At 41.2% G+C, this 15896-nt stretch overlaps 1 protein-coding gene across 1 annotated transcript in view; it reads left to right on the forward strand.

The window, feature by feature from the left end:
* Positions 1–729: 729 nt before the first annotated feature.
* The window catches only part of LOC143987270 (calpain-13-like), a 126314-nt gene continuing 111147 nt past the window's right edge, over positions 730–15896 (forward strand). The window contains exons 1-2 of the mRNA XM_077485881.1: positions 730–894; positions 14261–14501. Coding sequence (XP_077342007.1) covers positions 14268–14501 — 234 coding nt within the window. The 5' untranslated portion in view covers positions 730–894; positions 14261–14267. The remainder of the gene's footprint in view (positions 895–14260; positions 14502–15896) is intronic.

The following is a 15896-nucleotide window of genomic DNA, read 5'->3' on the forward strand; positions in this document are numbered from 1 at the left end:
AGAGGCAGGAGAGAGAAGGAGGGAGACTTCGGTCACAGACAGGGATGGATGGTGAGCTCACTCACCCTTTGGCAGTCAGCAACTCTAATCCAGATGTATCTGGAAGCCATAGTCCAGTCTGAATAATGTGTCCAGGTTTCAGGCAGTCTGAAACCCGGAACGCATGATTCCAAACCCGAACAGTCCAGGTGAATCCCGAACAGGTGGCAACCCTACTGCTAGGTCACTTTTATTAGAAGGCTGGTAGTTCACTGGTGGAGAGTACATACGTTCTAGATACCTGCAGCCGCCAGGGGTGTGTGCGTAAAACTGGTGGTGGTGGCAGTAAAAGGGTTCATTAGATGTGATGAATCACATACTCACTGATACACTTTGTTGCATTCATTGATTTTTCAAGATTGCACTTAGAGCTATGGACATGTTTTATTTTGTTAAATTTACACATTTCATTTTTCTACATGATTTTATCATGGACACTTGCCTATTATTATTTGTTTCTGTTTCCTTCCCCTATCAAAACCAATTCATAGTTTTAACTGTAGTTTTACCTTCTTATAGTACTTGCACATTTCTTGTTTTATTCTCTGTATTACTTTAGTAAATATTTTTTTTGTGCTTGTTCATCATTGTTTTTCCCGGAGGGGTGTTTATAACTTGTTCTGACGTGTCTGCTTTCTCATTGGATTACGGTAAAAAAAAAAAGCTGCACATTGCCTATTACCTGTGTGATCAGGTAGCAGCCTCATTGTAAGATCTGGTCTTTTCAGACTGTTCATACTGCCCCGGGCGTTCTATACAGGCAAGCCTGAGACTGAGACAACTGCCGAGGAGTCAGAATATCTACACATCTGCATAGGAAAGAACTCTCCGGTCCTCCAGAGACGGAAGGAAAATGTAAGTATTATATTTAGATATAGAAAGTAATTGGTTGCAGAATCCTGCAGAGTTTTTCTGAGATACTCCTATAATTTAAAGGATAGCGGAATTGTAACGTGAGCTTTAGAAGACTACTCAAAGTAGTAGAGGGACGTACACAGGGACCTTCAGGACTAGTTGGGTAAAATCATACCTTTTCACCAGCTTTATATACAGTATAAAGTGCAACAGAAGCTTTATGTAGACCATGTGCAGTCTTCTCTGGAAAATAAGAAAATGTTTTGCAGCATATAAGTTTTTATCTATCTATCTATCTATCTATCTATCTATCTATCTATCTATCTATCTATCTATCTATCTATCTATCTACCTACCTACCTACCTACCTACCTATCTATCTATCTATCTATCTATCTATTGTTTGTTCTATCTTTCATTCTTCCTCCATTCCTTTCTCTTCCTTCCTTCTTTCCTTTTCTCTTTCTTCCTTTCTATAATCCCTGTCTCCTTTCTCTTCCTTCCTTCTTTCTTTTCCTGCCTTCCTTCTGTTCTCCACAACCGGTTGGCTCCTGAGTCCTTGTACTGCTTCTCCATCTCCCAGTTCTGCTTCTACAGTGACTGTGAGGCCGGTCATATACACAGCAAATATCTTTCCTGCAACCAGGAAAGAAATGTGCTTGATTCCTCTATCAACACAGACAATGTTGACAGGGGAATCCCTCCTACCAAGCCATTATCTTCTCCCAGCGTGGGGACGGGGGGAAGCCACCTCCATCAGGAGAAGACAGTGATTTATGCTAGCGGCTATAGCAGCCATTAGCGATAATCGCAGGTAAAACCCGGCATGCTGGTTGCACCCAAATTGATTGATCAATCAACTTGGTGCATTCAGCCTGCCCACCCATACACAGTTTGAATCTCAGCCGGTTCATGCGATTCGCATTGTGTATGGCTAACCTAAGAGGGTTATGCCAAATCAAATTCATGTACCTTCACTGTTCACATAAAAAAATATATTTAATGATGCATTAATAAATAAGTAGCTGCATCAATATTTATTTTTGCCTTGAGTTCAGCCTTAAAGTAGAAGTAAACCCTGTTTTTTGTCCCCACTGGCTGGAAGCGTCCATCTTCACTGCTCTTCCTTCCGGGGGCCACAAACTCCGGGTCTGTGAGTCGCATGACGTCGCTCATGCACATGGAAGTCGTCAGTAATGGCATGACCCCTATTAGAAACGGTACAATGTGCCCTTTCTAAAGTGCGCATGCGCCATAGAAATTGGTACTCGGCTTTTTAGTAAATATGTCCTAAACCATGGAGGTTTAGGAGATATTTCAAGCACCTTAATATAGGCTTACCTGTAGGTAAAAGTCGTTGTACACCGTGTACACAGTGGTTATCAAAGTGGTTGTACACCGTGTACACAGTGGTTGTAAAAGTGGTTGTACACCGTGTACACAGTGGTTGTAAAAGTGGTTGTACACCGTGTACACAGTGGTTGTAAAAGTGGTTGTACTTGCCATGGACATCCTTGGGTTGCTGTAGTTATACTGGGATGATGCCTGCAACTACAGTCATCATCCCAATATTGAACTATTCAGCAGACGATTCCTTTTGTAGCAGAAGTGACTTGAGTGGCTAAATAGCCACTTGATCGCTTCTGCAGATGGCCTCTCCTGGACTCTGCCGTCTAATCGCGGAGCGTGGGAGTTATGCGACTGGCAGCATCAGCTGCATGGACGTTCCTCTCCCACTGTGAGCCCAGAAACAGGAAGTGATGATGACTATGTCTTCACAATAAAGTTTTGTATAAAATAAATAATATAAAATTAAAATTAAAGCACCGCCCCCACCCCCCAGGCTTACATGCAAATGTGAATGCATACATTACTCCAGCACGCGTATGTAAACAGCGATTGTTAGAGTGAGAGCAATAATTCTAGCACCAGACCTCCTGTGTAACTCTAAACTGGTAGACTGTAAAGATGTTTAAAGCGATGCCTATGCAGAATTTTAAGCACTGTAGTTTGCCGCCAATCCAGGGGCAGACGAAATTTCAAGCATGCCATTGTTGGTATCTATTTACTCTGTGTAACAGCATCTTTCACATTTTACAAAAAAATTGGGGTAACTATTGTGTTTTTTTTTTAATTCAATAAAGTTTTTCTATTCCAAAAGAATTGCGTTTGAAAAACCTCTGTGCAAATACCGTGTGACATAAAAAATTGCAACAATCGGAATTTTATTCTCTAGGGTCTCTGCTAAAAAAATATATAATGTTTGGAGGTTCTAAGTTATTCTCTAGAAGAAAAAAAAGTAGATTTTTACATGTAGGAGAAAAGTGTCAGAATTTGCCCAGATGTGAAGTGGTTAAACCTAAAGTGTATGACAAAACAATATTGGAGCACAGGGGCTTTAGAAGGAGTGGGCACAGGCTGTAATTAAAAAAGCGCAACTGTGTGTCTCTGAAAGTCTCTGACAGACAGTCTTTGGGGTGAACTGTGGACGGTGGATGGCAGCAGGTTCAGGAAAAACCTAGAAGGATACTCTGCAGATACACAAGCTTTAAGCATTACTAAACCCAGAAATAGGAAAATACTTAATCCGCCCCCCACACACACACACACACGCAGTGCCCATGGTTTATAAATCTTCTTTTTACATTAAAATACCAAATATCACCAGTATTAACCTTTTTGGATGATCTGTATACCACGGTCACATGATAAACTGCACATTTTTTCCAGTGCTGAGAGTTCAGGTAGGAGGAGATTTCCACTACAGCCTGTATACACGGCCCACATTTGTGATGTCAATATCATGTGACCTGGCTAGCTCTGAGAACAAGTAAATGTTCTCTCCAGCATAAAAGATGCAACTGGGCATGTGCAGATCGGCTACTCTGCCTGTGCTGGCTTGCCTTTCCCAGATGGACAGTGCAGGGAGGGGATGATCTGTGCATACAGGATAAAACGGTCTTTTTACACAAGGCAGAAGATTAACCCCTTAAGTTCCACAGTGAGTATAACAAGCATACTATTCTGCATATACAGACAGATTTTACTGTTGTGGGTTTAGTAACACTAAAGCCCCGTACACACGAGCGGACTTTTCAACATCCAAAGTCTGACGGAATGATTCCGGCAGACTATTCGATCGTGTGTGGGCTGCAACGGACTTTTGATTCACAAAAGTCTGACAGACTTTAGAAATGGAACATGCTTCAAATTTTTCCGCCAGAACTCTGCCGGACCCAGAAATCCGCTCGTGTGTGTGCTAGTCTGACGGACTAAAACCGACGCTAGGGCAGCTATTGGCTCCTGGCTATGAACTTCCTTATTCGAGTCCAGTCGTACGTCATCACGTTCTAATCCGTCGGAGTTTGGTGTGATTGTGTGTGGCCAAGTCCGCTCAGTCGGAAAGTCCGTCAGAACTCTGTCAGAACTCCGGCAGAACTCCTTCGAAAGTCTGTCGGACATAAGTCTGGTCGTGTGTACGTGGCATAAGATTTATATTTTTGTTTAGTATTCACATAAAATATTTATTTTAACCACTTGACCACTGGGCACGTAAACCCGCTTAAAAACCAGACCAATTTTCAGCTTTCGGTGATCTCACATTTTGAATGACAATTACTCAGTCATGCAACACTGTACCTATATGAAATTTTTGTTCTTTTTCACACAAATAGAGCTTTCTTTTGGTGGTATTTAATCACTGCTGGGTTTTTTATTTTTTTGTGCTATAAAAGAAAAAAGACCAAAAATTCTGTAAAATAATAAATTTTTCTTCATTTCTGTTATAAAATTTAGCAAATTAGTAATTTTTCTTCATAAATTTTGGACAAAATGTATACTACTACATATCTTTGGTAAAAATAAGTACAAATTGGTGGATATTATTTGGTCTTTGTGAAAGTTATAGAGTCCACAAGCTATGGTGCCAATATCTGAAAATTGATCACACCTGAAGTCCTGACAGCCTATCTCATTTCTTGAGACCCTAACATGCCAGAAAAGTACAAATACCCCCCCAAATTACCCCTTTTTGGAAAGAAGACATTCCAAGGTATTTAGTAAGAGGCATAGTGAGTTTTTTGTGGTTGTCATTTTTTTCCCAGAATTCCTTGTAAAATGAAGATTTTTTGTTTCCTTTTTTTTTTCCACAAAATTTTCATATTATCAGGTTATTTCTCACACACAGCATATGCATACCACAAATTACACCCCAAAACACATTCTGCTATTACTCCCGAGTATGGCAATACCACATGTGTGAGACTTTTACACAGTGTGGCCACATACAGAGGCCCAACATGGAGGGAGCACCATCAGGCTTTCTGGAGCACCCAGGACAATTCTGACATTTCTCTCCTACATGTAAAAATCATCATTTATTTGCTAGAAAATTACATAGAACCCCAAAACATTTTATATATGTTTTTTTTAGCAAAGACCCTAGAGAATACAATGGCAGTTGTTACAACTTTTTATCACGCACAGTATTTGCGCAGCAATTTTTCAATCACGTTTTTTAGGAAAAAAACAGTAAAATTTTGTTTTTGCATAATGTGAAAGATGAAGTTATGCTGAGTAAATAGATACCTAACATGTCAACCTTCAAAATTGCACACACTCGTGGAATGCTGCCAAACTTTGCTACTTAAAAATCCCCATAGGCGACGCTTTAAAATTTTTTACTGGTTACATGTTTTGAGTTACAGAGGAGGTCTAGGGCCAAAAAATCTAATGTTCACAGTGATATCTCACGTGTGTGGTTTGAACACCATTTTTAAATGTGTGCTGTTGTGCTGCTATAATTATTCTTATGGTGTAGGGAATCACTGACTGAAAAAGCTGATATCTGAATGATGCCTGTAGCTTCAGGCATCATTCAGATATCCCCACACAAAGTCAAGGATGTCATATGACGGCCGACGGGCAGGAAGTGGTTAAAATGCATTTTTTTTTTAACACAAAGTTGTCCATTTATACAATATTTCTAACACATAGCATGTACATAACAAAAATGACACCCCAAAATAGATTCTCCTACTCCTTTTGAGTATGGCAATACCACATGTGTGAGACTTCCACAGCCTGGCAACATACAGAGGCCGAGTACAGCTCAGCATAGCTGAGCATGGCCGAGCATGGCTGGGTATGGGTGAGCATGGCCGAGCATGGCTGGGTATGGCTGAGCATGGCCGAGCATGGCCGAGCATGGCTGAGCATAGCTGAGCATGGCTGGCTATCACCGAGTATTTGCAGAGTATGACTGGGTATTGCAGTGTATGCCGTCATTCGGATATGGGCCGGTTGTTAAGTGGTTAAAATTAATATTTGTTATAGCCATGTCACTGGTATTTTCTAATAAGAGAGCACAACAGAAGCTGTCTGCTTTCAGAAAGTTTCTCGCTCTCTTAGTTAAAGTTTGTATATAGTCGTAAGGGATAAGACAAGGAAAAGTTCTGGACAGCCGCACTCCAGAATATAGCCTTTATTTTAACAAATCCAAAAATACAAGCCTCAGCAGAAAATAGGACAAACGTGCTGAAGGGTTTCACACTTAACAGTGCTTAAAGAGGAAGTAAACCCTGATGGGTTTACTTCCTCTTTTTTTCCCTGCAAAGGTAAAGCATAATGGACTACTATGCATCGCATAGTAGCTCATTATGTGTCACTTACCTGACACAGGAGCCAGCGAAGTCGCCGCTGATCCCTGTAGTCCGCCGCATCCATGTTGCTGGTGGCGTCTCGCAGCTCCGACGAATCACAGCGGCGAAGCCGCGATGACGTCACTCCCGCGCATGCGCACGGGAGTCGCGTCTCGCAGCTCCGCCGCTGCCACTCGGCGAAGCCGCGATGACGTCACTCCCGCGCATGCGCACGGGAGTCGACAAATTTGGCAAATCCATTCATGGATTTGCCGCATTTAGTGCGCCTGCGCGCCGCTGTCTACGGCGCATGCGCCGTAGACAGCGGTGCCCATTTTCGGGCAAATATCTCCTAAACCATATAGGTTTAGGAGATATTGCTTGGACCTACAGGTAAGCCTTAATCTAGGCTTACCTGTAGGTCCAAGTTGTTTGGAAGGGTTTACTTCCTCTTTAATTGTAGCTAACTGAAGCTATGATTAAGCATTGTTGAATGTGAAATGCGTCAGTCATTTGTCCCATTTTATGCTCTCGCTTGTATTTTTGGATTTTTTTACAATTACGGCTATATTCCGGAGTGCGGCTGTCTAGAACTTTTCCTTGTCTCATTTGCTATATGCTTGGTCTGTACCTGGTATTCCAATCCTGAGGAGAGTCCACATCCACCTGGAGCGGTGATCCCTTCCCCCCATATAGTTGTAGGGGACAGAGGATAGGTAAGTGTGGGGGAGTAATCTTTCTTAGGTTTCAGGCATCTGTAACTTCTTTTTGAGCTATTGCACTCTGTAAACAACTGAGCAGTTAGAATTAGCTGGGTAAACACATGAAAAGGACCTTAAATCTTCAGTAAAATAAAAATTATGTATTTACATGCAATATTTTACATAAATATGTTATTAAATGTATGTACCTGTATACAAAAATGAAATGCATATCTACATTTCTTTTAAGTGCCGAACATGATAATTAAAACAAAAAATAAAAATATAGAAAAACACCACTCATTATCTTTTCTAGAAGTTAGTACGAATGTCTGATATGCATGGAAATTCAATTTTGTTTTTCTAAACATGAAAATTCGGCGTAGGTTTTGTTTAATGTATTCTTGCCATTGAATATTTTTATAAAAAAGGACAAACAGTGAGAAAGGAAGAAGGAATAAATGTTTTGTCATAATTCAGATAGTCATTCATCACTACTCTTCCTGTTGATTGATTCCTACAGAAAAGCGCGTCAATGACTCAGCACCTTGCCTCAAGGGAAACCTGAGTGCAGGAAAAAAACGAAAAAAAAGTTTATAGTACATAAGAAAGCTTCTCCATTGTAGACTGCAAAATTTGTTGTTTGTTTTTAAAAATAAGAGAGATGGATTATTCTTGTTCTCATTTTAGCGTCTTATTAAAGCAAATCTAAACCCAAGAAAAAAATGTTTATATAGTAACTGATTGGCTTCATGTGCTGTTCCTCCCTCTGCCAGTCAGATCTCTGCTATATAGGAACTGCAGGAGACTTATGCCAAGTCAAATTCACGTAGCTATACTGCTAACATTAGAAAAAATGCATTTAATGATGTATTAATGAATATGTGGCTGCATCAGTTTGTGTCTTTTATAGCTGCATTGAGTTCCGCTTTATTTATAAATTTTTATCAAATAATGTATATTTTTGTTTATTGTTTATTTTACAAATGAATATTTCACACAGCCATGGCACTGATATTCTTTAATTAAAAAGTGCAGCATACTTTTTTATCTCTCTAATTTAAAGTCTGAACGTATGGGGCATAAATAGAGGGGAAAAGAGGGAAGGAGTCAGTTTTCGGGTATGTAAAATTTGTGCTTGAACTATTGCTCTCTGTATACAACAGAACTGGGAAACAGGAAAAAGATCTTAGACCTTTAGCTATTAAAAATTATATTTTCATATGCAATATTATGCGCATGGTAATTATGTTATTAAATATATGTATCTTAGAATAAAATTAAATGCTTTTTTCCATTTCTTTTAAGTACTGAAAATAATAATTAAACAAAGAAAGAAACATAAAAAAAACTGCACAACAACTTCATAGATGTTATCACGCAAAGTTTGATAAGAATGAAAGTTTGATTGTACCTGATTTATTACAAAGCTAACAACAAGAAATCTAAAATTAATTAAGATCTGCAAGTTTTTTTTTTTTTTTTTAAATCATAATAATTATTGTCTCTGTTCTTTTATGTCCTTTTGCAATTTGCAGCAATATTTAACATTGGCAAAAAAAAACATCACTGGAAAAGGAGGGTAAAAGGAGGATAAAATATTGTGGTTTATAGCAGATAGTCAGTCAATGATCATGGCTCTTCCTGTTTAGCGAGTTTTCAGAAAAGAATGCCATCGGTTCAGCACTAAGTAGTATGCCCCGAAGGAAGGCTTTGGTGTCTGAAAACAGCAGAAATGTTGTAGTATATAAGAAATCTTCCCTGTTGTACACTACAGATGTAGCTTTCTCAAGTTTTTGGAGTTGTTTGTTTTGAATGATAAAGCTGATGGAAAGGAAGGAGAAAGAGTCCGAATTTTTTGTATTTTTTTACTCAAATTCTTTTTAAAGTGGTTGTAAAGGCACAAGGTTTTTTTTTTTACCTTTATGTATACTATACATTCTATGCATGAAGGTAAAAAACCTCATGTGTGCAGCAACCCCCCAGCCCCCATAATAGTTACCTGAACCCTCTCTTGATCCAGCGATGTCCACAAGAGCCTTGTCTCCCTGGAGACTCGCACTCCTGATTGGCTCACTGGCTGTGATTGACCAAAAGCCAATCAGGAGATAGAGGGGCTGGGGCCAAGCCGAATGGAGACACAGAGCTGCGGTTCGGGAGTGTGTCTGCTTGGGTGCCACCATAGCAAGCTGCTTGCTGTGGGGGCACCTGGCAGGAGGGAGGGGCCAGAAGCCGCAGATCAGGTAAGTATAACATGTTTGTCATTTTAAAGAAAAAAAAAGACTTTAATATCCCTTTTTTAAGTAAATTTGGACCCAAGAAAAAAATTTAATATATTGCAGCTTACCAGTTCTTAGATGTGGTGGCTGCAAAAATTTTATTATTTAGGCTGTTTTACCTTTATTTTTACCTGGGTATCCTGCCTGTAACAACTTTCTTTTCAAATAGTTGTGTTAGGTTTAAATCATCATACAACTGTCAAATGAGAAGCAGTCATAGTATCAAACCTTGACATCAGAAATCATCAGAAATATATTTTACATTTTACTTTCAAAGGTGACCACAAATCTAGTTTACAAAGTAAGACAAGTCCATCGTATGGGGGTCAAAAAGCAATTCCATTAGCAAAGCAGTCATTTATATAAAGTACAAGTGTGAGCAAAGAACAATAGAACAACAGAGAAGTTCACACACCAGGCAGATAACGAACTACTAGAAAACATATAAGGAAGAAGTAACTTCACCACAAACTAAACTTATCCACCACCCTAAGGAGGGGCGGGAAAAGGGGTGGGCAGGAGGGACAGCTGCCCTGGGTGCAGTGGTATTATGTGAGGTGGGGGGCGCTGCATGAAGAGTCCCTACCTATAAGCTAGCAGGACTAGTGACAGCAATTTCAGAGTTGGGCTGAGGTTGAGAGAATTTGTGGGGATTGGGGTGGGAGAGGATTTGAACTGGGAAGAGGAAATTTGGGGGCGACAGTGGCATATGATTTATTTTAGGAGGCTAAATTGAGGGTGGGTTTGTACTGGGAGGGGAGGCAGAGGGGGCAGAGGGGCGTGAAGATTTATGCTCAGAGGGGAAGTTTGAGGGGTATAGAATGTATACTAGGAGGAAGATGGCTGAGGCAAAGATTTGTGCTGGGCTGGGGTATTTCCATAGCGGGGGTAGGAGATTGTACTAGAATAGGAGAGGTTATTGGTTAGGGAGAATTTTGGCTTGAAAAGGGAATTTGGCATCTTTGCTTGGGGCACTAGATGACCTTGTCCCGGAACTGACCGTAGGGATGCTTCATTCAAAGGATGGATTATGCAATATCCTTGATTCAGTAGAAAAGAAGGTGACACTTGTGATCAAATTGACCTTTAAGCATCCACCACATTTGCAAGTAGGATCGCTGTCTCCTATGGCAACAGTCTTATAACAGTTTCTAACGCAAGTTGTAACAAACTCCTTTACTTCTTCTACAATCTCGTCTTGTAGATCTTTACTCAAATGGGCTCCCAGTCTCTCTCACTAGACTTGCTGATCCACTGCCACTGGATCCCCTCTTCCAATCTTTGCACTCAGCATCTTCCTCAAGCGTCACCCCCACATCCCTGATGGGTCCCTAGCTTGGCACTCACAGATACTCCTCCAGCGTCACCCCACTGTCCTGCTCGGTCCCTGACTTGGCACTCAAGACTGCTTTGCATGCGCCATCTCTGCTGGCTGGGTCCCTGGCTTGACACATGCTGAAGTTTCCCAATTCTTCACTGTCCCCAGTTGGTGAGAATACTGCTCTGGTACTTGGTTCAGCTACTCACAGTGGTCCCTGGTAACAAGGTAAATGGTCTCTTAGTGGCAACCGCTTTTCCTCTACCTCCGACCCTGACAGGTTCTTCCGCTGGCAGAATCGGCACTTTTGGTTGGACTGCAAGCCACAGTCCCAACCCTATTCTGCTCTCTTGCTTCTGGATATGCCCTCAGACAGCCTAGCAGCCAGATGTCCCTGGGATAGGCCTCAGGCTCTGGCCTAGCAGCCAAGGGCAGTACAACACACGTCCATCCAGACAGCCATCCAGGTGGCATAGAACCCTGATCACCTGACTCCACCCAAATAAATAGGTTCTTCCATCAGGCCAAGGGGTTCTAGAAAATCACCTGGCAAATAAATTTAAGAGCAACCCTGCCTAAACATCAGGGTGCAACAAAGTTATCTACCCCAACCCAGACTGACAAAGACCTGCAGACCACCTTCACTAGAGACCACCTTCACTACCCCCAGGCCAACAAGCAACCACACATAGGGATGGGCCAAACGGACCCCTGTTCAATTTGCACCAGAACTTTCGAACACAGTGAATGTTCGGACCCGGATAACAAACTCTATTAAAGTCAATGGGACCCAAACGTCAAAAATCTAAAGTGCCAATTTTGAAGGCTTATATTTGGGCATACAATGGTTATAGTGACCTGGGTCTTACCCTGGGGGACATGTATCAATCAAAACATTTTTTTTGTGAAAAACATCATTTTTAAATGAGCAGTGATTTTTTGATTTTTAAAATGAAAGCATACAAATGAAAAATTCCTTCCAATATAGTGCCTGTGGCACCCCCTTACCTGTAAAGTGGCAGATCTATCTGTCTAGAATCTACTGCAGCATTTGCATTTATTTGCATTTACAAAGCCCAACAAAGAAAAACATTTTACATGAAAGCTGCCTTTATTTTGCTAAGCAACAGCTGGGGAGCTCATGTGTATGATGAGGCCACAATATAGTGCACTGGGAACAAGATTAAAGATTTTTAGGATACATTCTGGTGTCACTTTAACTTTGGATAGAAGTAATGGGTGCCTAAAAGTTGGTCTTTGAGTTTTGGTGGTGCCTTCCCACCATAACCCTATAGAGGTAACCTAGATGAAAGCAAGAATTGGCCTTGCTGTAAAAAATTGCAACGATATGCACCTGTCAAACAGGTGCAGAAAAATTGGTCTTTGGGTGTCGCTGGTGCGTTCCCACCGTAACCCTATAGAGGTACTCTTGATGAATGCAAGAATTGGCCTTGCTGTAAATAATTGCAATGATATGCACCTGTCAAGCAGGTGCAGAAAAATTGGTCTTTGGATGTTAATTGTGCCCATGAAACCTATACCAAAAACATTCTTCCAGGTGAAATGATTGAACACCCTCAAACCTAGGCAGCCTCAAAGTCCTGCAGAGATTCCACATCCCAAAAAGATTTAATCAGTAACATCGGCATCAGGGGCTTCATAGCTGGTAATCCAGGACTGATTCATTTTTTATAAAAGTCAAACGGTCCATGGAGTCTGTGGACAGACACGTTCTATGATCAGTAACAAAACCTCCTGCAGCACTGAATGCCCGTTCTGAAAGCACGCTGGATGCAGTTCAGCCCAACAACTCAGTAGCATACTGGGCAAGTTCTGACCAGTGGTCTATTCTCATGACCCATCAACTATATGGTGTTAAACTGGCAGTAATGCATGCAAAACTATATGGAGTTAAACCGGCAGTAATGCACACAAAATAATATGGAGTTAAGCTGGCAGTAACGCACACAGAACTATATGGTGTTAAACTGTCAATAACGCACGCAAAACTATATGGCGTTAACTTGGCAGTAACGAACACAAAACGATATGGCGTTAAACTGGCAGTAAAGCACACAGAAGTAATTGGCGTTAAACTGGCAGTAACGCACACAGAAGTAAATGGCGTTAAACTGGCAGTAACGCACGCAGAAGTAAATGGCGTTTAACTGGCAGTAACGCAATCAAATAGACGGTGTTCAACCATCACTACACTGACGCTATCTGAACTGTCCCTACTATACACTAATGTCAAGATTACTGGCACGGTCTCACTACACTACACTGAAACTATATTAGCTGTCCCTACTCTACACTAATGTATGTATGAATGACATGGTCTCACTACACTACAGTGAAACTATCTGAGGTGAGCTGTCCCTACTCTATCTGAGCTGTCCCTACTTTAGCTGCACACTATGCAAGGCTGAATTATGATCCCCCTCATTACACTCACACTATCCCTAGACTGACACTAAACTAATATTCTACACTGACAATTGAAGCAATATAGCACAGTATAGCACACTAACTAACTAAGAGCCCTGCTCTATCTATCTCCACACCGAAATCACTCTGAAAATGGCTGTCATTGAAAGAATACTTTATACTGTGGGGCAGGAATGAGCCATGATTGGATAAAGTCATGATGACAGTGTCCAATCATGACTCTGACAATGCTCTGTGCCCTGATTGGCTGAAGCTTTCACTGCTTCAGCCAATCAGGACTTGCAATGCACTGTTCAGTGCTGCAATGCATTGTGGTCGTTTCGGGGGGCCGAACGACTGAACCATGAAAGTTTGGCCGGAACTTATGCTCAGCGTGGACCGTTCACCCATCCCTAACCAAAACCACTGGACAACTAATAAAATATATCTATATTTAATTGCATGAAATGGGAATGGCAGACAGAAGGGATAGCAACAGAAAAAGGTAAAAAAAAAAGAGCAAGAGAGGTACTCTACCCTCCTGTATGCAATAGGGTTGACTTACTAAAAGCAAATAGATTGATCACTTAGCACAAGGACTTTCCCTTAGCTTAGTGAATGCGGTTAAAATTCACTTTGCAAATAATACACACTCATGCGCAAGGAAAATGAAAAGAACCATATTTTTGCTTGCACATTTTTTGAAGATGGAAGTCAGAACAGCTTCCCCACATTCACTAAGCTATGGGAAAATGGCTTTGCAAATTGCAAATTGAAAATTCCCTTACAAAGTGAACAATCTTTCTGCCTATAGTAAATCCACTCCAGTGAGTATAAAAAGATAGTAATAGATGGTAGATATGTTTACTTGATGTGATAATGTTTATTAGAGAGTGGTACTCCATCTCACTCTAATATCTCTCTATGAAACGTTATGGGTAATATTTTTATTGACAGCAGAACTCATATGTAAAACTGATACACTATATTTATTTTTCTCAGTGTTGCTATGAACTCCTCTATATCTGGTCTTCAGCCAAGGACCCAGGTCAGGAATGGCACTCTGGATAATCCACGCAAGTTGTTCAATCAGGACTTTTATTCCTTGAGAGATTCGCATCTGAAGAAGGGAACTCTGTTTGTTGACGAAGCCTTTTCTGCTAACCTTAACAGCATTGGATCTGGAAAAGAGCTTGATATCAACACAAAGAACATAGAGTGGAGGAGACCAAGAGAAATTGTAGTATGTATTTTACAATGCATAATATATATATGGCTGCTTCCCTGAAACTATGCAGCATTAGCCTACCCTGTCATAACTATCTCTTATTTTTGAGGCTTTTGCCTTAATTGTCCACGTTTCTTTACCAGAAAAGACAACAAATCAAATTAATGGGCTACTTAATGATCATAAGTATGTGGGCACACCATCAGTTCAGGTGTTTCCATTGAAGGGTACTGTTATTGTTACAGCATACAAAGACATTTAAGGCTGGGTTCACATATATGCTAATTGGATGTGTTTTTCTCCCTCATCCAATCTGCATAATATGTGAATGTGACCGGATTTTTTCAATGGAGCCGCTTCACACATGTCCAGGGTGGCTGAGGTGTGCAACTGAAAAGTGTCCTGTGCGTTTTGGGTCCAGTTCAGGTGCAAATTCAGAGAAAATTTTGCACTGGAACCAGTGAACACAAACGCACAGTACACTGGACTGCAAACAGGAGCTAGACCTGTGTAAATCCAGCCTTAGACAATTTAAGTCACTGTTTTCGAAAGGCCCTTTTTTGTTCCTGCCTGACTGTTCCTCTGTACACAAAGCCAGCGCCATATAGACATGGTTTGGCTAGTTTCGTGTGGAGGGCCTTGAGTTGACTGCACACAGCCATGACCTGTTTTTAGAACACATTTGATTTTGAAAGCTGATTACAGGCCAGGTCTTCTCATTCAGCATCAATACCTGATTGTACAAATGCTATTTCGGCTAAATGGGAACACATTTCCAGACACATTTCAAAACCTTGTGAAAAGCCTTCTCAGAAGTGTTAAGACTATATGAGCTGCAAAGAAAAGCCACCTCCATATTATTGGCTGTAAACCTCAGACATGGAAAACAAACAAAGTCCCGTATATCCTCTATAGCAGGGGTAGGGAACCTATGGCTCTCGAGCCAGATGTGGCTCTTTTGATGGCTGCATCCGGCTCTCATCTCTCAATCCGCGGATTGCGTGGTGTACCGATCCGTGGATTGAGCCCATAGGAAAGGCCGCAGCTTCGGCCTAGCTCCGGAGCTGCGGCCATCTTGGTACATCCAGCGGCGGCCTAGGTGAGTGGTGTGCTGATGTCATCATCACCCGCCTCAACTGCTCCTGGATCTGCCTGCCTGTGTAGTGGTAAGAAAGCAGACAATCATAGGGGAGATGTGGATATTACAGTGGGGGAGATGACGTGGATATGACAGTTATAATTGAAATTAGTCGATAAAAAAAAAAAATTGTTTTAAACATATTGCATGGCTCTCGTGGAATTACATTTTAAAATATGTGGCGTTCATGGCTCTCTCCTGCTCTATAGCATGGGCGTAGCATAAGGGGTTGCAGGGGGTCACAATTGCAACCCCGCTCCTAGCTCCAGGAG

Source organism: Lithobates pipiens, unplaced genomic scaffold, assembly GCF_037356315.1.
Source record: "Lithobates pipiens isolate NorthernLeopardFrog02 unplaced genomic scaffold, aLitPip1_a1.2 Scaffold_18, whole genome shotgun sequence".
In the NCBI taxonomy this organism is placed as follows: Eukaryota; Metazoa; Chordata; class Amphibia; order Anura; family Ranidae; genus Lithobates; species Lithobates pipiens.